A 27,759-nucleotide genomic window follows, 5' to 3' on the forward strand; every position below is an offset into this window, starting at 1 on the left:
TTCTTACTAACATTCCAAACTATAAATAAGGAAAATAAGACCAAAAAATGCTGAAAACTGAGCTGACAATTCAAGTTGCATAAATTAATTATACAGGGGAGACAAAGAGGGGGACCTGCTGGTGCCTGAGTGTCCCTGGGTGGAAAGCTCCCTGCTCATTCCACCAGGGCCTGGAGAAGGTGGTGGGTAATGGGGCAGGAGAGCCCCCCACGTTTCTGGTTTCTTCCCAGCCCAGGCAGCACCCACCCCCTGCCCCGGCCCCAGCGAGCCTGCCACATGCACAGTGTCAGGAGAGCCAACTGCACACGAAGCCCAGACATGCTGGAGGCAAATGTGTTCTTCCCAGAGCCTCAGGGGAGTCCAGCAGGAGCTGAGGAGAGAAAAGGAAAATACTGGAAGTGAGGTCAAGGTCACGTCCCGATCAAGGCCTGGGCCTGGCCTCTCCCTGAACCCAGACCTGGCCTTTGGACCTTAGGGGAGGGGTGGGGGGAGGCAGGAACCAGAGGGAGGTGGGAGAGCAGAGGCTGAGAGGCCGAGTGCAGGAGGATGAATTCTTGTGAGTGGAAGAGAGCGGGCTGCCCTCCCGGCCTTTTCTCTTCCCTCTTTGCTGTGTTTTAAAATGAGCGCAGGATCTTGTTTTTATTCAGGTATGGTGAAGCCAACAGAGCAGGAGACGACTGCCACTGACAAAAGTTTGTTACCCACAGTTCCCAAGAGGAGGGGTTGCCATGCCACGCAGGGGCCACAGCGGGGCCCAGGGCTGTCAGGAGTGAGGGGAAAGCCTGGGCCAGAGCCTTCACGGTGGTTTCTGTGGGTGAGGCAGGGCAGGTGAGCTGGGCAGGCTTAGGATGGGATGGCTGGGATAATTTGGGTGGGCTCTGGCTATAGGGGTATGATAAAGGAAGAAGCATGGCGGGGATATCAAAGATGTGCCCACAGGCAAGCTGTTCGCTATTTCTAGAAAATAGCTAACCTTGGGAGGGGCAGTTCTCACCCCTAAGGTGTCAAAACATCATAAAATACAGAACATAAAAAGCAGAATGAAAGAACATGCCAGAGCATCTGTGAGTCTTTGCGGGGGCTGTAACCTCTCCGAGTTCCCCACCCAGTGGGGTAGGGCACGAGAGCCAAAGTGGGGACGTGAAAGTCGGATGTGTCCAGGTTCCATCAACCACCCCATTCAGCCTGCAGTGGGGGAAAATTGTGCTTTTCCCCTTTTCTACCGGATACAGTAGGGGGTGGACTAGAGCTCTGGCATCAGACAGACCTGACCTGAATTTCACCTGGTCCTCAGGTACTGCTGTGTGACCGTGGGGAAATTACTTCACTCCTCTGTGCCCGAGAGAATCGTCTTACAGAAGCTTCTCTACTTTGGCTTCTGGCTCTGTGTGTTCCACCACTCCTGCCTCAGAGAGCCCTCTGGCAACAAAATGCAGATATCCTGGCTCCTCCCAGACCTTCTTGCGGCCAGTGCCTGGGCGACACTCAGTACATGGTAAAGAGATAGCCAGACCAGAAGTGACTGTGTCAGGGAGAGGTTCCAGGGAGCCGGGGAGAGACGCCCGGGGAATGCCGGCTCACTCCAGGCGGGCGGGGGCCCGGCCAGGCTGGGTGAGCCTCATCGCTTAGGCCGGAAGTGGGCTCCGAGGCCCCGGGACACAGAGCATGAGAAGCTCTCCCTGGTGCCACTCGCAGGAGGCCAGCACCCCTCGGCTGGGTCCACAGACTCACTGGAGCCTCAGTACTGAAGTCAGGTGTTCAGTGAACACAGGACAAAGACCCATTTGCAGCTCTGTTAGGCCCAGGATGAGAAATAAATCCACATCCTCAGAGGAAAATGGAAATATCACATCCTTTTCAAGTTCCTGGTAGCACCTGTATAAACTGTGGAGAATGGACCATTTACTTATTTATTTCTTTAAGAATGGACATTTTTAAAAGTAAGCTGATTTTTCCTGGTCATCTTTTCTCAACAAATTCCACGAAGGCTGAAAATCTAGAGTTCATCTCCTCTAATACTCCTTAATCCTGCCTACTCCCAACACAAAGATATCTTTGTATAATTTCTGATGAGAGAGGGTTTCACTGAGGTGATTTCACAGAATTCTGGAGCCGACGTGCTCTCGGCCCCCGTCTCCCAGCTGTGATGGAACAAGCTCAGACTTGGGGCCCCAGGGCACCCCTGCTTTCTGAAATGCCTGACTCATCCTACCCCACTTCACTTGAAGAAAGTGAAGTGAAATTATACCCTCCCACACTCCTTTAAAAATGTATACTCTAAATTCCAGTTGTCGTAGTAACATCTTCACGCTGCCCTAGTGCCTTTTATATATTTCAGCACCGATGGACCATCAGTTACCATGAGAACAGGAGTGGTTTCCAACACAGTGAATCTTGTGGTGCTTATCTTTGTGTCTTATAAAAAACAAAATCCTCGTCCACAGGGACAGCCTCAGCAGAGCTCAGGTAGTTTACCGATGGAAGGACGCCATCCTCAGTCAGTGGATCCTAGAAACCACTAGAGGTTCACTTTATTTGTTGTCTGAATTGTATTTTGAAGAAAAGGTGTGTATGGGTTTTTTTTAAAGATTCAGCTACTCTATTAATTATCATTCTTAAGTGAGTAGATTGGTTTTAAATGTATATTCCTACCCTCAGCCTTGAAGACAAATTTATCACTCCCACCCCACAATTGTAATCATTCCCTGAGCCATGCTTCGCTCTACTCCCCCAAGCCCAACCCGGCGACCCACTGGTGACCAGGCAGTGCCAACTAATCAAGTGTTCCCTGCTATTTCAGACCCAAGGTCTGTGCATTTATCTTTTCTTTCATAGCTGAATGTTTGGAAAATGTAAGCCCTTTGAGTTCAAGGACATAACACATCTTCAGAACTCTCTGCACAGTCCTATCTGTTAATTGATTTGACTTTAAGCTTTCTATTCTGATGTACAGAATTAAGTTTCAGCTGAGAATTTTAAGTCATTTCAGAGGATTTGTGTGTGGGTACAAACTTGAAGGGAGGAAGAAACCAACCCCACAGTCTGAATAGCAGGCTGTGTAAATGACACATTCTTTAATTAGTCCTATCGATATAACTAACTTGTATCCTGTGCTTACCACATGCTAGGCACATGGTAAAACACGTGACACATATTGTCTCATTTAATCCTCATAATACCCTATGATGTAAATTCTGTTTTTAATCTTTCATTTAACGAATGAGAAAACAGAGCCACAGATATTAGACAAGTTGACCCAAGTCACACACTAACTACCCAGTGGAGCTGGGATTTGATTACAAGCATCTTGCTCCACAACCCATGCACTCGATCACCAAGCCAAGTAAATCTACGTTCTACAAAGACATCCTCAGTCCAAGGCCAGCTGTACATCTGTGCAAACTCAGCAGCACAGAGACCCTATTGTAACTGGTCATTCCCTGCGTTCCATCTTTCTGTGTTACCACTTTGCCACTCCTGCCTGGGCAGAAGCAAACCAGGCTCCACTACAAGTATGAGAATCATTGCCCTGTGAATCAATTCCTGGTCTTCTGGGAAACAAGGTGGCCCCTAAAAAACCAAGTCTCCATAAAAGGGTTTCAATTTTTGACCCAATACTCCCACTCATGGGAATTTATTCTAAGAAAATTATTCAAAACAAACCTATAGGGACTTCCCCGGTGGTCCAGTGATTAAGACTCCACGCTCCCAATGCAGGGACATGCGTTCGATCCTTGGTTGGGGAACTAAGATCCTGCATGCTGTATGGTACATCCAAAAAGAAAAAAAAAAGAAGAAGAAGAAGAAAAAAAAATAAGCCATTCATTTTGACCAGAGGCTGAAACCAGAAGGAGAACTTAAGCTGATCCATCAAACAAAGCAAAGCTGGGCAAAGACTTTCTTCTTCCCACCACTGCTCCCATAGTAACTCCTTCCCCTCTTTTCATTGTCTCTCAAGGTCAACAAGTAGCTACAACTTCACCTTCCATATCTTCCTTCCATGACTGGACAGTGGTTTCCATCTGTGCCCATGTGGTGGTAGTGTATACACACACACACACACACATGGCCCGGCTGTACTGTAGCAACACAGCAACAGGCTGCTGTCGTCGCCTTGGTGGGTTCTTGGAGGTTGACTTCAGCGGTGTGGATGGAGCTCAGAAGAACAGAAGCCTACAGACTGCTGGAGAGTTCAACGTGAAGGGCACAGGGAGACTGAGAAGAGACCAAATGGCTCTGGGCAGCTCAACTCCCACAGCCAAAGGGTGGACCCAGATGGATAGACGGTGCTGTTTCTAGCTCTCCTGCTGACCTATCTGTGGCAAGTACAATGGTGACTGTTGCCCCAGAAGCCAGGGACCAGGAGGCCCAATAAGACGAGGTCTGAGGGACCCCCATGGGGGCAGCGGCCCTCAGTCTGCACTCTCCTTGTGCTGAGACTGTCTCGAGCCTGACCTCTCATTCACAGTGTCTCTGCCTCACTTACCACTAATGCACTTTACATCCTAAGCGGGGAGAGAAAACACAAGGTTGAAATATCTGGGGAAGGCTGTTCACGGAGCAACAGATGCAGGTGCAGACGAGCAGGCAGGAAGTGCAGACTCCAAACTAGGGAAGGCAAGAGGGGAGAGTTTTCTGAGGGAGGTGGTAGAGGTAGATGCGGGGTAAAGGGGAGGGTGGTCCCGTGGCAGGTAATGTGGTTCAGGGCCTGGAGAGCGAGCTGTGCAGGAGGACGCAGAGAGCACTGTTCTCGCCATATCACAAGGAAAAGATGAGAAGTAAGGCTGCTCACAGAGTGAGTGAGCTGGGTGAGGGGCGGTCCTGGAGGGGGGTCATACCTGCTCCCACCATGCCCAGCTGGAAAGAGAAAGTCTTTTGTGGGGGGTCTGCCCTGCATACGCCCTCCCCTCCCACCTCCACCACAGATCTACAACAAAAAGGGAAAATCCTTTATTTTTGTGGGTTTTATTGTGGTAAAAATATGTAACAGTTATCATTTTAACCATTTCCAAGTCTACATTTTAGTGGCATTAAATACATTCACGGAACTTCCCTGGTGGTCCAGTGGTTAGGACTCCAAGCTTCCACTTCACGGGACACCGGTTCAATCCCTGGTCAGGGAAATAAGATCCCTCAAGCCAGAGCGGATAAATAGATTAATTAATTAATTAATTAATTCACAATGTTGAACAACCACCACCACTATCCATTAGAACTTCTTCATCAACTCAAACAGAAACTCCACACCCCTTAAACAACAGCTTCCCATTCTGCCCTCCCCTCAGCCCCTGGTAACCCCTATTCTACATTCTATCTCTATAAATTTACCCATTCTAGATAACTCATGTAAGTGAATTATACAATATTTGTCCTTTTGTGCCCGGCTTCTTTCACTTAGCAGAATGTCTTCAACATTCATCCACATTGCAGCATGTGTCAGAATCTCATTCCTTTTCCAGGCTAATAATCCGTTGTATGTATAGACCACATTTTGTTGATCCAGTCATCTGTTGATGGACATTTGGGTTGTTTCCATCTTCTGGCTATTGTGAATAGTGCTGCTACGAACACGTGTGTACAAGTATCTGTCTGGCTCCCTGATTTCAATTCCTTAGGGTGTATACCTAGAAATGGAGTTGCTGGATCATATGGTAATTCTATGTTTAACTTTTTGAGGAACTGCCAAATTTTTCCACAGTGACTACACCATGCCTTGAGCTATTTAAATGAAAAATGAATCTATTCCAAAAGCCTCATGTCCACTTGGCCTGGAAGCATGGTCTAACGTCCAGGTTCCGGAAGGCCACAGCCTCACTGGGCTGTGAAATGTGGGTGCCCCAGCTTAACGACAGGGTCAATGGAGAACTGGTGGCATCCAGGAGAGGGTGACCAAGAGGGGTCATGTCAAGTAAAAGTGGTTGATGGGAATTCCCTGGCGGTCCGGTGGTTAGGACTCCTCGCTTTCACTGCTGAGGGCTCAGGTTCAGTCCCTGGTCGGGGAACTAAGATCCCCCAAGCCGCACAGCTCGGCCAAAAAAAAAAAAAAAAGTAAAAGTGATTGAAGGGACTGGGTGTTTGGCCTGGAGAAGAACAGGTGCTCCTCTCCACAAGGAGCTGTCTCCAGGCGTGTGAAAGGCTGTGACATGGCAGAGTGGAAAGGCCTTTCTGTAGCCATGGAGGGAGAAGTGGGCTGGGAGAAACCCACCAGGAGACCAACTTTGGCTGAACACTGCTCTGAGGGCCAGAGTCCACCGTGGCAGCAGTGCCCACACCCTGGGCAGTGGCGGCAGGTGGGAGAGGGGATTCCTGGGATGGGTCATCACTAAGGCTCCATGAACTTGGGAGGCCAGGGAAGAAGACAGCACAGAGCAGTAGCTCACACTTCCTGGGCTTCTTTCATTGTGGTTGTTCTGCCTTTGAACAAATGGGAAGGTTGAGCTGGGAGGATTTTTTGCAGTTGAAAAAATCTCACACTTTCCTTTTTACACAGGAAATCAGGAAGCACACAGTCTCGATACAAATGTAATTGCTGGATTATGGATTTTGCTTTGATAAATTTAAACACTCAAAATAAACTACTGGGGCTTCCCTGGTGGCGCAGTGGTTGATACTGAAGAAGAGTCATCTTATTTGAATGGTTTCTCTAGGAGCTGGAGGTGCAGAAGAAAATGGTATCAGAGATAAGAGTTTTGAGACTGAAAGCTGCTTACTCGGGTATCCTTATGGCTTTGGACACCTCTACGGGTGGCTCAATAAATAAAACGTGAGCACACAGATACAGCATCTTGAGGATGCATTTCTTCTTCTTTTTTTATTTTTGCGGTACGCGGGCCTCTCACTGTTGTGGCCTCTCCCGTTGCGGAGCACAGGCTCCGGACGCGCAGGCTCAGCGGCCTATGGCTCACGGGCCCAGCCGCTCCGCGGCATGTGGGACCTTCCCAGACCGGGGCGCGAACCCGTGTTCCCTGCATCGGCAGGCTGACTCTCAACCACTGCACCACCAGAGAAGCCCTTAACTGTATTTTTAAAGAGCAGTGGCTAACACGGGATTTGTGTGTGGTAAGAAATGTAAGATGGGGAGAAAATCAATCTCTAGTTGGCCCTGACCCGCAAGACAAAACACGGACGCAGCCCCCAAACCCAGCAGCGGTGGCTCTACCTGCAAGTGGACCCAGCCGCCAGGAGCCTCGGGCCACTGCAGTGACCCTGCTGCAAGCAGGCGGTGTCTCGGGCTGTCGCGGATCAGGGACACACGCTGCATCCTCCCACCACCAGGGGGCGATGAGGAGACAAGGGCTACAGCCTGTCGGGCGGGGCGCAGACCGGGATTCTGACACCAGCAGGCTTTTGTTTGTGCGCCACGGAAGCCCCCGTCCTTCCCTTCTATTTACTCTCATCTCCTATTTGGTATACCTCCTGAGACCAAGAGGACCCCTTGTCCAACAGATCATGGTCCGCGTTCCCATTCCCCATCCTCTCTGACATCTCTGCAGCGTGCAGCCCCACAGACTCCCTTTCTTCCAGGTTTCCTCTCCCTTCTCGTTCTCCGACTCCATCTGTAACAGTTCATCTTCTTCCTTCTGCTGCTAAATCAAAGGAGGCGGTCCGCAAGGTTCCCAACTCGCTGCTCCTTTCTTACCTCCGCACTATCCTGACAAGCTCTCGGTCCCAACCACGTGCTTGCACTGAAGTTGCAAACGTCTAAAGCTACACCTCTGGCCAGCCGCTCTCTTCTGAGCCCTGGTCCCCAAATCCCGAGTGCCTGCAGGGCATCTCCCTGAGTTTTCCACGCCACCTCACGTCCCCAGGGAGAAGGTCTGATTCACCTAGCTCATGCTTTACAGCCAGGTGACCAACCCTGGTGCAATCACGGAGGGTGGGAGGTAGTGGGTGGGAAGGGGGCGAAAGAGGTAGAGAGCACAGCCAACGTGGGGAGGCAAGGGGAGAACCAACATACAAACAGAGACCACAGGAAAAGGAGAAGTAAAACATATAGAAGTACAGGCAGAGCTAGAAGGAGAGCCAGGAGCGACAGTGTCAAAGAAGCCCAGACACAAGAGTCTTGAGAAGAAGGGAATGGACGCAAACAGGCTTTGGCAATTACCAAATTCCATCCACTCAAAGGCACTTCCCCACCCCCAACCCCACATTTGAACACAATGTGTCATACAACTGGCGGCATTTCATTGTTAATTGGTGATGAGTCTCCCACCTCACTCCACCCCAATCCCGCCTCGTTCTTAGCGGTACAGAAAATGATAGTATGGTTTGCAGTCCTTGGAATTTTAGAATTAATGGAACAATGACATTCATCAAGCAATTTAGCTGGAGCAGTGGAGGCAGAAGTCTGAATGTAATGGATTGAAAAGAGGACATTCCACAAAACAACTGGGTCTAGGGAATTCCCTGGTGGTGCAGTGGTTGAGAGTCCACCTGCCAAGGCAGGGGACACTGGTTCGAGCCCTGGTCCGGGAAGATCCCACATGCCACAGATCAACTAAGCCTGTGCGCCACAACTACTGAGCCTATGCTCTAGAGCCCACAAGCCACAACTACTGAAGCCCACATGCCTAGAGCCCGTGCTCCACATCAAGAGAAGCCACCACAATGAGAAGCCCACACACCGCAACCATGAGTAGCCCCTGCTCGCCGCAACTAGAGAAAGCCCACGCGCAGCCAAAGAAAAAAAAGGGAACATCGAGGAGTTCCATGGCCTAGTGGTTAGGATTCCGGGCTTTCACTGTCATGGCCTGGGTTCAGTCCCTGGTTGAGGAACTGAGATTCTGCAATCGGAGCGGAGCGGCCAAAAAAAAAAAAAAAAAGCCAACGTCATAAAAGACCCCCCCCCACCCCCGCGAAAGGGAGGAAACTGTTTTAGATTAACAGAGACTACAGAGACACGATAGCTAAACACAATATGTGATCCTTGATTAGATCACTGATCAAAAACTCATCCAGCTAACTGGGATAATTAGGAAAAAACGAAGATGGACCGTATTGATGTCAATTTCTTGACCATGAAAATCCTATTGTTATAAATGAGAATGTCCTTGTTCTCAGGAGCTAAACTATTTAGTAATGAAGGATAATGATGTATGCAACTTACTTTAAAATAGTTCAGGAAAGAAAAGTGTATGTATATATATACACACTTTTACATATTTTAACATTTTGCCACCTTTGCTAGGCATGTAAAATACACATAGATGCATATAAACTACATATACATTATATGTATATGCTGCTTTATGTAGAGATCCACAACTTAACAGTTTGCCACATTTACTTACTCTGATTATCTGTATATAAGAAATATATATGTAGATATACATATGTTTACATGTATGTATATATTTGTATTATATATATAATATATACACTTATTATATGTGTATACACACACACACAACAAAATGTTAGTTCCTAAATCTGGGTCAATCGCTCTCAACTGGGGATGACTTTGCCTCCCAGATTTGACGATGTCTGGAGACGTTTGTGTCTGTCTCAGTTGCAGGGGTGCTACCAGCATCTGGTAGGTAGAGACCAGGGATGCTGCTAAACATCCCACAATGCACAGGACAGGCTCCCACACAACGAATTATCCAGCAGCCCAAAATGTGAATAGTGCCATGGTTGAGAACCCTGGTCTAGGTAAAGGGCCTGGGTGTCATTGCACTTTCTTTCAACCTTTTGGTAAGCTTGCAATTTAAAAAAATACAAAGTTGATGTAAAAAAAAAAAAAAAGCGAGAGAGGAAGAATATGTGACAGAAAGGTAAGGAAGTGGAGAAAAAAGTGTAAGCAGATTCTTTCCAGGATCTTGTCTATAAAGGGATGGATTACAGCTGGAGGGAAAGAAAGAAGGCACTCCTGTCCACCACACTGCCAGTCCCACCATGAAGAGTCACCCTACATGTCCTGCTTATAGCACCTGACCAGCAGACCTGCACCATCCTCAGGCACAGAGGTCAGACCAGTGGGAGACCCCAACCCCTGATAGCTCATCCACTGGCTACTACCACAGAGCCTGGTCTATGGTAAGATGAGGTGGGTCTCTGATTCTCTCACCTGTAAAGACCCTGAAAATGAGGCCCTTAGGAAGCTAACGCTTGGAGGAAGCACAGAAAGAGACCACGGGGTAGAGCTGGAGTCACAGGGCTCACGACAAGCTGAGGTTGTAGAAAAACAGAAACCTAGGGTAAGCAGAACTTAAGAAGTTGAGAAAAGACGTGTGCAGCACGGGGTGGGGGGCGTGGGGACAGAGGTCAGCAGCTGGTAGAATCACTACAGCAGCACAGGAGTGAGGATCACCGCCAGCTGCTGAGCTCCCTGACTCTGACCTGAATCCTGGCCCCTGAGGGTCCCACTGGACCTGCAGGTTCTCATCTCCCATCTCCCTGGTCTCTGTGCTCTTGTTCAGTTCCTGTGACCTGTCATGCTCCCCCCCTGCCTTTGCAGAGGCTCTGCCCCCTGCCTAATTTAGTCCTAGTTAACACCTTCCTAGGACAGATCCAGGTTTTGTGGCACCCTCTTTAAGAAAAACCAACAGCCGGAATACAAGATCAATAGGGCTTCGCCAGCTCTCCCTGACACCACCTCTTCCAGTCTCAACTCTAGCATCACTTCCTTGGTTACATCTACTTGCCCTCTCTCCCTCCTCCACTAGGTCAAATCCCTCCATATGTAATTCTGTGCTGTCCAACCCAATGGCCACTGATTACATGAGGCTATTTAAATTTAAATGAATTACAAGTAAATCAAATAAAATATCCAGCTCTTTAGTCTGCACTGGCCATATTTCCCATGCTCAAGAGCCACAGGTGTGGGTGGCCATAGTGTTGGACAGAACGAATATAGAACATTCCCATCACTGCAGAGAATTCTGTCAAACAGTGCTGGTCCACGTTGTCATAGCACTAACCAGTGACCATTCACCCCCGTCCACCGCAAGGCTGAGCCCCATCACACGTCTGTTGGCCTGACTGCTGTCACTCCAGGGCCTGGCACATAGCAGGTCCTCCATAAACATTCATTAAATGATTTGATGACTGTGCCATTCTTACTGTTACAGGGATGTCCTTTCAAACCCCGTTTCCAGACTATGGTGAGCCCCCATCTCTGCTTTTTAAGGTGGGGGAGCCCTTCCTTTTCTAGGCTGAGGGAAAGGAACTGGCAGAGAGGGAGAGCATGAAAGTACAGGAGAAAGACCTGTCCTAAAACAAAAATACACACTCTTGGGCTTCCCTGGTGGCGCAGTGGTTGAGAGTCCGCCTGCCGATGCAGGGGACGCGGGTTCGTGCCCCAGTCCGGGAAGATCCCACATGCCGCGGAGCGGCTGGGCCCGTGAGCCATGGCCGCTGGGCCTGTGCGTCCGGAGCCTGTGCTCCGCAATGGGAGAGGCCACCACAGTGAGAGGCCCGCATACCGCAAAAAAAAAAAACCAAAAAAAACCAAAAAAAACATACTCTCCCACATATGGAGATATATTCATATCACCACATAAGAAAAAGCCCAAGAATATACCAAATATGCCAAAATGTTGGTAGAGCTTATCTCCAGATGGGTTAATTGGGGTGAATCTAATTACCTTCTTTGTGATGTTTGTTTTTCCAGAGTGTTCCCTGGGTACGTTATTAAAGGGATAATTAAGTAAACTCTACACCCAAAAATGGAAGGGAAGGGATTCAGAAGCCTAGTGGAAGTAAGTCCAAACATGCAGTCTTCCCTGAGGACTATGTGAGGGTGGACAGAAGGTTGAAGGGAACTATTCAGCCCTGAGAGCCTCTGATTCCCCATGAAGGGGAAGAGGAGGTGAAGGATGAGGCTGGATAAGTGGCTGGGACTAGAGCTGTGGTCTCCCTTCTAGCCCCGAGTCTAGTGCCTGCCAGATGGGGCTGCTGAAAATATGTTGTTGAAGGATGAAATGAAGAATAAAAAGAGGATGCAGAAAAGGCCACTGTCCTGGGCACCTGTTCTGGCAACTGGTACCCACCCTCACCTCCTTATCTCCCAGGCTTTTTGGACCTTTGCTAGCTAACTGTCATCAACTTGTTAAAATGAGATATAATTCACATACCGTAGAAATCACTATTTTAAAGTGTACAATTCAGTGGTTTTTAGTATATTCACAATGTTGTGCAACTGCCAGCACTGTCAATTCCAGAACACTTTCACCACCGCAGAGAGGAACCCCTACCCATTAGCAGTCACTTCCTATTTCCCTCTCCCCCTAGCAATCATTCATCTACTTTATGACTCTATGGATTTGCCTATTTAGGACAGTTCACATGGAAAGAATTACACAAGATGTGGCCTTTTGTGTCTGGCATATCTCACTTAACCCAAGGATTTCAAGGTTCATCCATGTTGAAGCAGGTATCAGAATGTCATTCCTTTTATTTTTTAAAATATATATTTGGTTGCACTGGGTCTTAGTTGCGGCTCCCTGGCTCCTTAGTTGTACCATGCGAACTCTTAGCTGTGGCATGCGTGTGGGATCTAGTTCCCTGACTGGGGATCAAACCCGGGCGCCCTGCATTGGGAGCGTGGAGTCTTAACCACTGTGCCACCACGGAAGTCTGTCATTCCTTTTAATGGCCAAGTAACATTCCACTGTATGGACAGACCACATTTTGTCTAGCCATTGTTAATGGACATTTGGGTTGTTTTTACTTTGGGGCTATGAATGTTTATATACGAGTTTTTGTGTGAATGTATATTTTCAATTCTCTTAGGCATATACCTAGGAGTGGAATTGCTGGGTATATGGTTTATAGTAACTCTACTTATAACATTTTAAGGAACTGCCTGTTTTCTACAGCAGCTGCACCATTTTACATTTCCATCAGAAACGGACAAGGGTCACATTTTCTCCACATCCTCGCCTACACTTGTTATTGTCCTTCTTTTTAATTGTCATCAATTTTGCAAGGGGCACTGCCATTCTAAAAAATGCCCTCTCTCGGGAATTCCCTGGCGGTCCAGAGATTAGGATTCTGGGCTTTGACTGCACAGAGGGCCCAGGTTCAATCCCTGGCTGGGGAGCTAAGATTCCTGCAAGCTGCGTGGCTCTTGGTCCTCTCTCCACAGGCATTGCCAAATCCTCCTTCCTGCTCTGGGGACATTGTGCTTGTCCCTGTATTCACTGTTCATGGGGCGCTGCCTCCTCCCCCCACACTTGAGCAGAGCCTTCCTCACAGAAAGGATGCTTCCGCCACAGACCACGTGTGGCCTGTGTGTGGGCTTTCCCATCACAGCTCCTTTCACACGCTCTCCTTTGAATCCTCATCCACAGGAAGGATCAGGATCCTGGCCGATTTGAGTTTGGCGAAATAAAAATAGCAGCGTTCAAGGACCTATTTTATCATCAGAGGCACTCCAGGTGTCCTAGAAGGGCCGTCCCACCCTCCTCTTAATCACCTTCATCAACTGTATGATGTTTTATTGAAGCTGAAATAGAAATGTAGCTGCTGTCACAATAGAACCCGGGCATCAGCCCCCTTCACCAGGCTGGGAGCACCTGAAGGGCAGGAACCCTGTCTTATCCTCCTAATGCCAAGCATAGGAGATACTCAATAAATTGTTAAAATGAGATAATTTTGTTGAAGAAAGTTTTAAATGGAATATTTCACCAAAAAAATTGAATTTCTCTCGAAGTAAAATGTGCCACAACTTTTATATGGCTTGCGTGTGATAGTTCATGTCATATACACTCACTATACCACCACCATAGCTATTTAATTCAAACTTCCTAACAGCTTCTCAGAACCCCAGCGTTGCAATGAGGACAATACTAAATAGCCTTTAGCCACTCTGCTAAAACCTGGGTGGAGACCCCGAGTGCGCAGTGCCATCAAATCAGGTCAGTACTTCTTCTATTCCAATGCTTACAGTCCTTTCTGCTCATCATTTAACCATCTCAAAAGAAGAAAGCATTGCCACCTCCAGATGATCTCCTAAGCCTGTAGAAGTCTGCTGACTGGCATGTCTGTCCTCCCCTCAGCGATGTTATCCTGCTGTGGACAAGATCAGAAGGCAGCAATGCACATGCCACTTCCCCAACGTTCCCATAAACATAACTGCTCAGACACGAGCTCCTGAACCCAGCCAGGTGAGGCAGAGGAGGGCCTTAGACATCCTACACGTTCAGAGATTCATCAAGTCTTTCAGCATCTGGTGTGGCAGCATGAACTAGAGCAGTATCTCCACGGGTCTGGTCCAGCAGCAGCGCAACGTGGGAGTTTACCGGAAACTCAAATTCCTGAACCCTGCTCTTCCTACTGGGTAGGGCCCAGCAATCTGTGCTTTCAGGAGTCCTCATGTGACCACGGTGCACACCCAGGTTTAAGAAGGACTGGACTAGAGTTGGTGTGTCCACAAACAGAAACTGCTCGGATCCAGCCCAGCAATCTCAGCAGAGTGGGAAGGTGGCCCTGTTTCCCAGGTCTGTAGACAGAACAGAAAAGATCCCTTCAGGTTAAGAGGAGGACCAAGTTTCACCTGAGCTGAGCCAGGGCTCCTCTGGCAACCAGCCAAGGGCTCACACTGACTCCGCACAGACGGTATAGCTAGACAAGTGTCATCCCCAGCAAACTCATGTGGGTTCTGAGCACCTCATTTCTCTGGTACAAAGATTCACGGGATTGCCTTTTTTCTCTGATATTTATAAAATCCTGAGTCCTGGGTTATAGACTTCCTTAGCAAGCTTCATGAACGTTTGAGATCCTCACAAGGCAGCCTGTGACATCGTTATAAGTAATTCAAACAAACTAGATCGTCTCTGGACTGGTGCTGCCTAGAGGAATCAACTTCAAGCTCAGAATTGTGAATGGAGACAACAGTGCAGGTGTCAGCGCCAGGGGAGGTGGCAAGACGTGCCAGGAAGACAGAGCAGGAGGCAGGGATGGGAGGCTATGTGATTTAGAGATGGTGCTTACGCTTAAAATGCCTTTCCTTCCAAGTTTCACATTTGGGGCTGAGCAGAACCAACTGCAGTTTTCTCTTTTAAGTGTCTCCACACAGGCTGGGGAGATCCCAGAATATCATCAGCAGAATGCCCAAGGCAGGCTTCCCCGGTGGCGCAGTGGTTAAGAACCTCCCTGCCAATGCAGGGGACACAGGTTCAAGCCCTGGTCTGGGAGGATCCCACAGGCCGTGGAGCAACTAGCCTGTGTGCCACAACTACTGAGGCCGCGTGCCACAACTACTGAAGCCTGTGCGCCTGGAGCCCGTGCTCCACAACAAGAGAAGCCACCACAATGAGAAGCCCGCGCACCGCAATGAAGAGTAGCCCCCGCTCGCCGCAACTAGAGAAAGCCCGTGCGTAGCAACGAAGACCCAATGCAGCCAAAAATAAATAAAATAAATAAATTTATTAAAAAATAAAAAGAATGCCCAAGGCACATTTCTAGCACCAAATCCAAAGCTCAGACTCAGCCAAGTTTAAAAGAAAGTCTGCAGAAGGTGGGAAGATGTAAGTGTGTAGAAAAAGACGAAGAAGAGTCGGGTGAAAGAGAAAGGAGAGAGGGACCAGTGCTGACTGGTCCCCTTCTCCCTGTGCTCCAACCACTGACGCTATCAGCTCATTTGAGCCGCTGTTCCTGCACACTAGCAGGTTCAGAGCAGGACTGACAACCCTGCTCTCTACCGCTGTCTGTGGCTAATTCGAATCAGACAAGAGTCAGACCTCTGAGAAGAAAATTATAGAAACTAAATATTTATTATTTTTCCAGAAAAAGATGACGAAAGGAAACTGTGCCCAAAAGAGGGACACATAAGCAAATTCTGTGCTTTTTGCCATGTCTTCTGTAAATAACAGACCCCCTTTGGTAAAAGAAAACAACTCATGCACGCTAGAACTGCCTTTGGAGAGCGAGGTTTAATTCTGACCCAGACTTATAATAATTTTTTAAAGTCCTATCAATTCCATCACCGTGTGGGAATTACTCGGATTTTTTTTCCCCCTCTTCTAAAAAACCAAAGTGGCTCACCATACCCGGGTTTAGCTGAGGAAGTAAAATGCATTTAGCATTAACTACCACTGAAAAGCACACTTAGCTTGCATCTCAAATTGTCTTCAGTAAAGTCTATTTTGCTTGCAACAGTGGTATTATCCTGATTTCTCTTCCCCAAGTTCTGTCCTCTGTAGTAGAGAGAAGCTGGGAAACGGTCTGGCTTAAGTCTTGTTTTTCCCCTTCTTTGACTTGGTAGCGCCTGGCCAGCGGAAGCCGCGCAGGTGCAGGCAGCCAGCGACGTTGTGGGCAATGTAGTAGAGGTTCAGCATCGCGGCGGGGCTGAGGATGTCCACTTCCGGTTTCTTCTGCTTTTTCCCACGGGACTGGCTTCGGCCTTTTCTTTTCCCTTTACCTGGCTTTCAAAGACAGGTATATATATGGGGCGAAAATTAGCTTTTATAACATTGACATTATATAATTTTCTACATTTCCTACCGAACTTAAGAAAAAAAAATTCCTAAAAGTTAAAAAACTGTGACAACAACAAAAACTTGAAGTGGGAAGAGAAGTCATATGCAGTCTGATTCAACAAATGCCTTTTAAGACCTCCAGTTTAAAAGAGATCCAACCTGATTCAAGCGCCCAGAGACTGGGAGAGCAAGGCGGAGAAACTGAGGTACGACTCAACACCTAGATATTATGAGCTGTGTCATTCACCGAGAAGGTGAACTATAACGAGGTGACCCAGGGCGAGGAGAGAAGGCGAAGGGACAGAGAGCTCCGAGGGGAATGAGTGTACGGGGAAGGGAAGGCTGGTGCCAAGGTTAATTCTCATGGATCATGGCTCCCCAACTCTCACACACCTCCCCAGAGAAGACACTCTTTTAGCAGAAAAGCAGCGTTCTCCTGTTTCCTTTCTTTCAAAAACAAAACAAAACAAAACAAAACAAAAACTAACCACCCCCTGCTGCCAAGAACACTAAAAAAAAAAAACACCCAACCTAATGCAACTAATGTGTGGACCCTGCATTTTGATTAGAACAAACAAGCCATGAAAAGACATTTTTTTAGGCAATTGAGGACATTTGACAATATCGAGTAATTGTTAATTCTATTAGGTCTGACAATGGCATTGGGTCATGGAAGGAAATGTTCCCGCATTTCAGAGGTGCACACTAAAATCTGTAGGCATGAAATGAAAGAAGGCCTGAGATTTGCTTTAAAATACTACACCTTCCTCATCCCCCTCCCCCCCAAATAAAGTATAGATGAAGCAAATGTGGCAAAATGCTTATAATTTCTGAATCTGAGATATGGCTATATAGGGATTCATTTTAGTATTCTATTTTTGTGCATGTTTAGAAATTTTCCTAATAAAAATTAAATTAAAACAGATAATTAGGATCAAATACATATTTTGGCATTTGTTATGCGATAGTCTCTACCTCATTAAACAGTCACGAGGATTAAGTGAGGCACGAACATAAGGCACTTAGCCCGTGTCTGACATGAAGAAAGCACTCAGTGAAGGATGTTGCCATCACCTTTATCACTGCTAATCCTCAGAGCTGTGTTTCAAGGGAGGGAGGTATCATTTCCGTCTTAAAAATGTAAATGCAGAGGCTCTGCAAGGTCCCAGTACAAACCAGCATCCACCAGGCTCAGGCGTTGTGCTCTGGCCACAAGCACACTGCCAAGTTAATGCCCTCCCGGCAAAGGAATGGCTACCATCCTAACCTGGGAATAAACTATCTCCAAAGTTTTGCTAGAGCTGCACAAAGCTGAATGGAATTCTCTACGTCCTATGACCCACCCATACAGAAAATAAATGATGGGAATGCATTATTGAAAAAGTGTCTCTTCTAGGCAAGGGAAAGGAGGAGTGTATAAGTTATCAAGAATGCCTGCAAGGGCTAAATGTTTGTGTAAAATAGATGTCCTGTTCATAGCATCTCACTTAAAAAATGTCCCAAGTTAAACAAAGAGAAACATAGTCAATGTGTTAAAAACACTAAAATACATTTTGTGAAATGAAATGGAGGACACTCCTAGATTCAAAACCCAGAAATGAAGATGAGATATATCTTGCAACACAGTGGCCCAGCTTCTGTGAGGAAATCCAAATGAAGAGAAACAATATGGAGTCCCATATGATAACTGCATCTCCTGATAAAGCATCACCTTGGGGTGTGGGATGTGCACTGCCATAAGCTCTTAAAGATTTTGAGTTTTGGCTTCCTTTCTGATTTTATACTTTTTTGCATGTCAAACACGCTTGACCTGGAATAACTGCCCCCAATAATGTGTGTGTTTTAATCTCTAAAACGGTTTGAGAACTAAGATCCACACCAAAGTTTGACATTTTTATTCAAAGTTCTCTTCTTTTTGTAGATGATTCTAAAATTCATATGGAAATGCAAAGAACTCTGAAAAAGAACAAATTTGAAGGACTAATACTACCTTATTTCTAGAGTTATAATAAAGCTTCAGGATGCAGACAGTATGGTATTGGTATTAAGATTAATAGAATAAAGAGTCCAGAAATAGATCAACACATACACAAATAATTGATTCAACTGATTTTCAACAGAAGCGCCAAAGCAATTCAGCAGAACAAGGATAATCTTTTCAATAAATGGTGCTGGAACAATGAATACCCATTTGCAAAAAAATGAACTTCGATCCATATTTGCACCATATGCAAAAATTAACTCAAATGGCTCATAGACCTAAATATAAAACCCAAAACTATAAAACTTATAGAAGAAAATGTAGAAAAAAACCTTTGTGACCTTGGGTTAGGCAAAGATTTCCTGGGTATGATATCCAAATTGATGTCTGTGAAAGAACAAATTGATAAATTCAACATCAAAATTAAAACTTGTGCTCTTCAAAAGATATAGTTAGAAGAATGGTAGACAAAGCCACAGATTGGGAGAAAATATCTGCAAATCATTAGTCTTGAATGTGGTGATGGCTTAATGAGTGTATGCCTATGCCAAGCTGAAACTGTACATTTTAAATATGCACAATCTATTGTACATCAATTATACCTCAATAAGTCTGTTAGGAAATTTTTGTAAGGGAGTGAAAGTTTTCAGTTTCTGAGCTGGTTGGTTGCTTGAACGCAACTCCATGGCTCTTGACTATTCCTGGGTGCAGAACACAGAGCTCCTGACTTAAAACTCTCCAAACTCCTTAGTGAAGACCATTCCTTCTTTCTAGTTCCCAAACTCGCCAAGCTCTTCCCTGATCCCTCCTCTTCCTGCAGATCTTCACAGAGAGCATAATTTGTTTCTTACCTTTGTGCTAGCCTCTGCTCAAAAACCACCTCTTCAGAAAAACCTTCCAGACATCATGCCTCTATTCTATCTATAATTAGGGTGACCATAGAATTTATTGCCCAAAACAAGGCACTTCAACAAACATTAACTAGCACTGTCCCAGGCAAAGGGGGAGGAGGTACAGATGGCCTCTTAAAAACCCTCCCAGGGCTTCCCTGGTGGCGCAGTGGTTAAGAATCCGCCTGCCGATGCAGGGACACGGGTTCAAGCCCTGGTCTGGGAAGATCCCACATGCCACAGAGCAACCAAGCCCGTGCGCCACAACTACTGAAGCCTGTGCGCCTACAGCCCGTGCTCTGCAACAAGAGAAGCCACCGCAATGAGAAGCCCGCGCACTGCAACGAAGAGTAGCCCCCGCTCACCGCAACTAGAGAAAGCCCACGCGCAGCAACAAAGACCCAATGCAGCCAAAAATAAATAAATAAAATAAATAAATTTAAAACAAAACAAAAAAACCCTTCCCAGCAGTGTCACTTTCTATCTCCTTACCCTAAGCATCCACTATTTAATAATATTTTTTTGTTTGTGTATTTATTGTATGTTTCCCTAACCAGAGGTTTTGTCTATGAGTTCACTGAACTTTCAGGACCTAGAACAATGTCTGGCATATTGTAGGGATGAATAAAATATGCTTAGTGAATAAAATGCAACTCAGGGAAAGCAAATGTAGATTTCTCCTTCTCTGGATTTTAAGATGCCTCCTACATTCATTTAACAAATTTTTAACAAATACTTCCTGTGCATGAGGTCTCATGTTAGATGGAGAGAAAAGCAGATCTGGGCTCCCGCCCTCAAGAAACTTACAGTCCAGTGAGGGGGAAAATCACAAACACATTTAGTCACTATCTATGCTGTGAAGGAAGCCCAGGGTACATGGCATTATGATGACATGGGATGGGCAGGGAGTGACCCTCGTCTGGGACATGAAGGAAGAAGGATTCCTGAAGAATGGCCTGTGGGCTGAGGGGTAGGGAATTCCCAGGCAGAGCAAACAACCTTTCAAGTCAAAAGGACCAAAAAAAAAAAAAAAGGTCAATGTGACTGGCCTGTAAGCAACAACCATGGGGGCAGTGAGAGGAGTTGAGGCTGGAAAAGTAGGCAGCATACAGCTGTGGCCTGTAGGCCTTGCAAGCTAAGGTTTGACCTTTATCCAAGGAGCAGTGAGAAGCCATCAGCTTAAATGGCTTTACTTATTAAACCATTCTGCTTCAGCTTCCTGGCCTCTGAAAGAAAATGGCAGTGTCAACCACGTGAAGTAACCAGGGAATAGCTCTCAATTTAAATCAAGAGCTATTTATTTAGTGCTTTTACATGCAACACACTGGAAGAAACACAGGTTTACCAAACACATTTCTATACTACAGTCTAATGGGGGTGAGGATTAAGACTTTCCAAGAAACAGGCAAAGCACAGTAAGTGAGGTGCAGGAGGCTACGGATGCTTAGGAAGCAACAGGGGAGCAGGAGGTACTTCAGAGGTGGGTCCGTCTTTAAGTAGATTGATCATTCGAGGTGGGGAAGGTGCAGAAGACTTCCAGAAGAATGTAGGTCTATGTGGGATGTGGTTTTGTTTTTGTTTTTTAAAGCAGAGAAGATAATATGGTAGATAAAGCTCAAGAGGTTGAGGCCCCCTTACCAAGGGCTCCCAGCGCCAAGCTCAAGCAGAGCAGTGCCTAGTTCAGCAGACAGTGGAAGTCCCTCAGGACTTGGTCACAGCCATTATGGGTTGATCAAACTGGCAGGGAAGGACAGAGGAGATGGACAGCCCCTGAACAGTGATAGGGGGCTACTGCCAGAACCAGGCAGGTGGTAGTAAGGAGCAACAGTGGCAGGCAGGTCACAAGAGACTGGATGAGGACTCGGGAACAGGAATGCTTTCGAGTTTGCGGCCAGGAGAATGAACGTGCCATTGGGAAGTGCAGAGATGGTAGTGGTTAAAAGAGCTGGATTTTGAACACAGTTTGAAAAGGCTCTCTGATGGAGAGATCCAGCAGGAAGTTGGAAATGAAGGTTTGGCGTCAGTGAGGCTTGGTTTAAGATGTAGCTCTGTCAGCCAAAGACTTGGGGTTCAGATGGAAGTAAGGATGTTGCAAGATTTCCTGGGCACAAACCCAAGAACTCCCTGCACAAAAGGTCTCCTTCCAAAGCCTTTCCTCAAACTGAGGTTGGAAGGAAGAATCACTGTCTACAGCGGGCACTCTGAGTCCCACCAAGGCTTATTTTCTAATTCCGTAATCTGCCGAGAGGAATCCCACCTGGGACGCTAGCAGGGGCAGCAGAAGCTAGATGCCTGGCAAGTCGCCGTTGGCACATACTGGCGCCCTGGGCATTTATTTTCTGGGTGTGAAAATTGCTCAACAGAACCAAGGGACTGCAACCAACCAACCAACTCTCTCTCTCTCTCTCTCTCTCTCTCACACACACACACACACACACACACACACACACACAAAGGGCTCAGCCTGATTCTGCGGTTGCCATCCCTTTGGGTGGGCGCAGACCACCTAGCAAACCCCTCTCCCACCTCATCTTGACCCAAAGCGTTCAGATCACTGGACTGGACACCACCACCAACCCGAGGAGATAAAGGCACCAATCTCGTGGCGCGGACAAATCTTAGTAAAGCGTGCCTCCACGAGGCAAACGGTATTAAACTAATTTAACAAGAGCCTGGGAACCTCTTACACTTAAATAAGACGTGTATTACCATGGTAATGCTTTCTCAGTTGAGCAGGTGAGTGTGGCATAGATTCCTAATCCTCAAAGAGACCCCAGTTCTCCGCGTCGTTTGGGGTCGGCGCCCCCTCGCCCATTCCTGCGGCTCACGGGACTGCCACGTCCGCTCTCGCCCCCGAACGGCCACAGACCCGGGACCTCGCCACGCTTCTCAGGAGCCCGCTCCCGCGGCGCGGCGCGAGGAGGCCGAGGCGCTCAGGGGAGCCCGGCGGGGTGAGGGGGCAGTCAGCCACTGGGCCGCCGCCACTACACGCTGGGACACCCACCGCAGCAGTTGCGGGCTGCGCGTCTCTGACGAGCGCGCCTCGCGGGCTGAGGCGCCGGGCTCGCGGGTGCCGGCGGGCGGTGAGCAACACGCCGCGCGGCGCGCGCCGCGGGGGGCGGGGCCGCTCAGTGTTTACCTGTTGCCAGGACACCGGGGCCTGGCGCCCAGCCGTTGGACTGAGCCCGGCCCGCCCAGCCAGCCCACAATCGCCTTTGTGAGAGCGGCCGCCGTCCCCTGCTGGCCGCGCCGCCCTGGCTGGGCCATTTCACCTCGCGCGACTGCGGCTAAGGTTGCGAACGCCCGGAACCCGGGCTCCGCGCGGGGGAGGCTGGCTTTGGGCGACCGAGAAGAGCGCAGGCGAGCTCCCGGCCAAAGCCGGCCGGGCGGGCGATGCTCCGCGTGTACCGTACTGACCTTGGAGTGGGCGGACTCGGCTGTGCGTGAGAGCTAGGTCACTCACTGGCTGACGTTGGAGAAGTTATCGAAGACTCCATGACCGTTTTTGGAAAATGAGATAAAGCCTTTGAGGATTGAAATGAAAATAACATGGGGAAATGTTTGTAAAAGAGCCTGTAATAATACAAACATTACAAAATGTTTTGTTTTTTCTGCGGTACGCGGGCCTCTCACTGTTGTGGCGTCTCCCATTGCGGAGCACAGGCTCCAAACGCGCAGGCTCAGCGGCCATGGCTCACGGGCCCAGCCGCTCCGCTGCATAGTGGGATCTTCCCGGCCCGGGGCACGAACCCGTATCCACTGCATCGGCAGGCGGACTCGCAACCACTGCGCCACCAGGGAAACCCTACAAAATATTTTTTTAAGGCGCCTGAAAAAAGTTCTCATACCCGTCGTGGGATTACACAAGGATACAGTAGATTCAGTTATGCTTCCAACCTTGAGTTCATCCTGACATCCTCCTCCCCGCAGGAGAATATACAGTTTAGGAGCTGGACCCTCATTCATTTTAATGACTCATTTCTTTTTATTCAAGTTATTAGGCATCTATCATGTGCCTGACACTCAGTTTTGGGCCCTGGGAATTCAGCCCTGAACGCAGAAAAGTTTTTTTTTGGGGGGGATGTCAAATGGGGGACGTGGCAGACATTAAAAATGATAGGTGCAACAGGATGTATTACATTGGGTGTATTAAATTGATACGATGATAGCTGACTACTCTTTTAAACTGGTGAATGGGGAAGGTCTCTCTGAGGTTTAACTGAGATTTGGGTGATAAGGAGGAGTCAGCTATGCCAAGGTCAGGGGACAGGACATTGCAGGCCCAGGGCAGGAGGAGGAGACTGGACCCAGAAGCAGGGGGTGGGGTCCTGAAAGGCTCTGCAACCAAGGGTAAGGTGTTTTTTTGTTTTCCTTCTTTTGATTGATGACCTCACTTCCAAAGGGGAGTATTTGTGTACCAGGTTCTCATGCATTTGCTTTCTCTAATCATCAACAAAGCAAACCCAAGTTCCAATGACTTTTAATTTGTCTGGTAGTTTTTTTGAGTACATAGGCCCTTGATATGGCAAATTCTCCTGCCTTCTGCCTGTGCTTTCTCCTCTGCTGGCGCCTTACTCCCTGGGTAGGGGTGGCTCACACTCCCTGTGTACACTTCTTTGGGTCATCACAACTCTCTCAGGTTAACCCCTATCGGGCTCACTCCCAAATCTGTTCTAGTCCTGCTTTTCCTGAGTTCCAGATTGGAGGTCTGAAAAAAAAGACAGAAAGCACAAGAAAGCACGATTTGTCAGTGGACAGGTGAAACATAAAATGAACGGTCTAGTGACAATTGGTACAACTTCAATGGCAGCACCATCTTCCATTGACCAAATGGGTCTTCAGCCTTTGCACTGGAGAAAGCCCTAGCATTGACCTGAAGGGAGGTGAGGAGGGCTGCTGGGGGGTGGGGCTGAAAGGCTGACTTCCTTATAACAAAGAATGCAGGTTACTGTTAGAATCAAAGGAAAATGTCATTGACAACACAAACATTTTTCTTAAACACCAGTCCACTTAAGAATCTCTTAATGTTTAGCACTTAAGATCCGTTTATTCTACAAGAACCAAACAAATCTTCCTGTATAAATTGGAAGATGATGTTAAATTTAGATAACTATTCAAACTCACATTGGAAAAGTACTAGTTAATTTTATGAGTACACATCCTTATGTCTTCTTTATAAATAGTAACATTAACTGTGCTGTTCTTTAAAAAAAAAATTACCAGAATTAAAGTGCACATTCTTAGAATATTCAAACTTAGAATATTCTATCACTATCTTTCTTAGAAGTTACATTTAAAAATTCCTATTTATTCCTCTCTACTCTGGTGGTCGCTCTTCCTCCCTCCCTTCCTCCTTCCCTTCCTTCTCGTTTTCTTTTTATCTCATTACGTTCAACAGTATAGCACTGTTCACTTCACCCAGTATAGCCCTCATTTTGAAGAGGAGGTTACAGAAAAAATAAAATGTTCTTTGTAGATAATCTCTGGTCAGTTACTAGGGTCCCAGCAGTGAGAACCTTGGGGTACAGTAAGACCAGGCGGGGCAGACTCAGGAAACTATCTAGAGCAGGGGTTGGCAAACTCAGTAAATATTTTAGGCTTTTCAGTTCTCATGTCCTCTTTTTTCCAACTACTCAACTCTGCTGATGTAGAATGAAAGCATTTATAGACAACATGTAAACAAATGAGTGTGGCTGTATTGCAATAAAACTATTATGGAAACTAAAATTTGAATTTCATAGAATTTTCATGTGTCATAAAGTATTTTTTGTCTATGGATTTTTCCCCTCAACCATTTAAGAATGTGATAAAAAAACCATTCTTAGCTCACAGGCTGTATAAAAATGTTGGTGGGCCAGTTTTGGCCCATGGGCTATAGTTTGCTGATCCCTGAGCTAGAGAATTTAAATGCTATTTATTATTCTTGCTGGGGGATTCTTTAAGAGGGAGGGGAATGAGGTGGAAATAACCAGCAATTTTTGAACACTCATGTTTAACAAGCATTATTCTAAGCACTATTATATTGACACATTTAATCCTTACAACTCTAGAAAGTAGGTAGTATTATTATCCCCATTTATGGATGGGGAATCTGAGACATAGAGAGATGAAATAACTAGGCAGTTATCACACAGCTAATGGAGGCAGAGCCTGGGTATAATAACTCACCAAGTTGGGTCCAGCACTGTCAATCTGAGCCCTTATGCTGCACGGCCTTTCTGGGTAAAACATCTCACATCTTCCAGCAAAGACATATTTTCACAGGCATCCACATGGAGAATCTTTGTCCTGACAGCTCCATTAAGCATTTGAACAAAAAGTTACAGAATGTTCAAAGTAATGTTTCCATTTGGAGGCAAGGGGACAGATGGCGCTATCTTATTTAGTAAGAAAGTCACAGTCACCAAAGGTGTTTGAGCAGAGGTGGGATGACTTTTGTACTCTTGCAGTTCCTTTGAAAGACTTTTTCTTTTCTATAAAAGTAAAAATTTTAAATTCTTCCTTTTTGAAATTTAAATCTGGCTAATTACTGAAGGAGCAAATAGGCTGAACATCTCCCCATAGACCACTCAGGCCCGATCTCATTCCATTTACAGGATCTGGGGGTGTCTGAATGGCCAGAAAAACTGCTTGTAGGAAATTACATTTCAGATTGCTTTGGCCTATTGCTATGAGAACTGAGTGAATCTCCCTTCACCTCATCCACCACCACAACATACACACATGCAGACGCACACACACACACATCCTATTCTTCCCATCTATACCCTTTCGTATAACATTTCTTCCTAGCTAGAAAATGTCTGAAAGCAGTGTTAGGGAAGAATTATCTGATTTAATTATTTGATATATTAAATTTATAGTCATAGAAGAGAACATTGATATAGAAAAATAGATCTCCAGGATAAATGATAAGAGCAAGAATAGAACAGTACATTGTGCTTCTAATTGTAAAAAAAAAAAGTCGATGAGGAGGAGATGGGTATTATCATGGGGATTTTCTGAAAGAATAAAAAATAGAAAAAAACATTGGCAGTGATTACTTCTGGGGAATGAGACAATAGATCTGGGTTGGGAGATTACATTTTTCTTTGTGTACTTTGAAAATCATTTGAATTTTTTGCATGTATCTTAACAAAAATACCAATACATAAATGTATTCTTCAGTTTTACACATGTTCCCTCATGTCATATCCTCTACCCAAGCCTAAAACTCTTTCTTTACTTGAATCTCCTTTGACTACATCAATAGCTGCAAGTATTTTCTAGATAAAAATAACTTCCCTGGGTCTTGCCTTAAACCTCTAATACTGATAAGAGTAAATGAATCAATATTGCTATTTGTTAGTGTCTGATGAGTTTTAGTGGGTTGAATGGTGGCCCTCCAAAAGGTATGTCCATGTCCTCATCCCTGAAACCTGTGAATATGGTAAAAGATAAAGGTATTTAGATTGCTTCCCTGTTGGCGCAGTGGTTGGGAATCTGCCTGCCAATGCAGGGGACACAGGTTCGAGCCCTCGTCCGGGAAGATCCCACATGCCGTGGAGCAACTGAGCTCACGTGCCACAGCCGCTGAGCCTGCACTCTGGAGCCCACGAGCCACAACTACTGAGCCCACGCACCACAACTACTGAAGCCCACGGTCCTAGAGCCCATGCTCTGCAACGGGAGAGGCCACAGCAGTGAGAAGCCCTTGCATCGCCATGAAGAGTAGCCCCCACTCACCGCAACTAGAGAAAGCCCGCGTGCAACAAAGACCCTATGCAGCCAAAAAAAAAAATTAATTAAAAAAAAAGTTAAGGATATTTAGGTGGTTACAGAGCTCATCAATTATAGCATCCAATGAGATCAAAGTCGTGAGTTTGATTGTTGTATGAACAAGTGTCATTTTTGTTCCAAAAGCACAGGTGAACTTTTTTTTGGGGGGGGCGGTGCTGCACAGCTTGTGGTATCTTAGTTCCCCAACCAGGGATTGAACCCAGGCCCTGGCAGTGAAAGCACCGAGTCCTAACCACTGAATAGCCAGGGAATTTCCCCACAGGTGCATTCTTAATCTCAGCTAGTTTTATTGTAAATATGGGTCATCTCAAGAAGGACTAGAGGAATGAATTCTAACTTACCACTACTTGGGGGAAAAACAGAAACCATCAAAACACTTGTCTTTATATAACAATGATTAATAATTGTTAGGTGGAAGAGCTGGGGATCTATGGGCAAGAAAGGTCAAGAAAGCCACACTGCAAGTATCAGCATAAAGCACTGAAATGAGTGTTTTCAAACATTCACTGGAAAGCTGTTGATATTCTCAAGAAGAATCTCTAGGGAAGAATCTCTAGGGAGTTCCCCGGCGGCATAATGGTTACGGTTCCGGGCTTTCACTGCCCTGGCCTGGTTCAGTCCCTGATGGGGGAACTGAGATCCTGCAAGCTGTGCAGTGTGGCCATAAAAAAAAAAAAAAAAAAAAAAA

General features: G+C 46.6%; 2 protein-coding genes across 4 annotated transcripts in view; both read right to left on the reverse strand.

The window, feature by feature from the left end:
* Positions 1-15,856: 15,856 nt before the first annotated feature.
* On the reverse strand, positions 15,857-19,088 carry SMKR1 (small lysine rich protein 1). The gene is made up of 2 exons (XM_024763057.1): positions 19,005-19,088; positions 15,857-16,367 (listed from the first exon to the last, which is right to left on the reverse strand). Exons 1-2 carry the CDS (start codon positions 19,086-19,088, stop codon positions 16,173-16,175), a joined length of 279 nt encoding a protein of 92 aa, XP_024618825.1. The 3' UTR covers positions 15,857-16,172.
* STRIP2 (striatin interacting protein 2) overlaps positions 16,238-27,759 on the reverse strand; it is a 56,826-nt gene continuing 45,304 nt past the window's right edge. Inside the window, exons 21-22 of one of the 3 annotated variants that reach the window (XM_024763154.1) lie at positions 22,710-22,816; positions 16,238-16,367 (exon numbers count right to left, since the gene is read on the reverse strand). In XM_024763154.1, the coding sequence (XP_024618922.1) occupies positions 22,752-22,816 (65 nt within the window). In that variant the 3' untranslated portion in view covers positions 16,238-16,367; positions 22,710-22,751. Of the gene's footprint in view, positions 16,368-22,709; positions 22,817-23,098; positions 24,001-25,460; positions 25,588-27,759 lie in introns of those variants that run through there. The other 2 variants (XM_024763142.1, XM_024763136.1) reach the window with 2 other exon arrangements.

The sequence above is a fragment of the Neophocaena asiaeorientalis genome, unplaced genomic scaffold (genome assembly GCF_003031525.2).
Source record: "Neophocaena asiaeorientalis asiaeorientalis breed wild unplaced genomic scaffold, Neophocaena_asiaeorientalis_V1.1 scaffold681, whole genome shotgun sequence".
Lineage (NCBI taxonomy): Eukaryota > Metazoa > Chordata > Mammalia > Artiodactyla > Phocoenidae > Neophocaena > Neophocaena asiaeorientalis.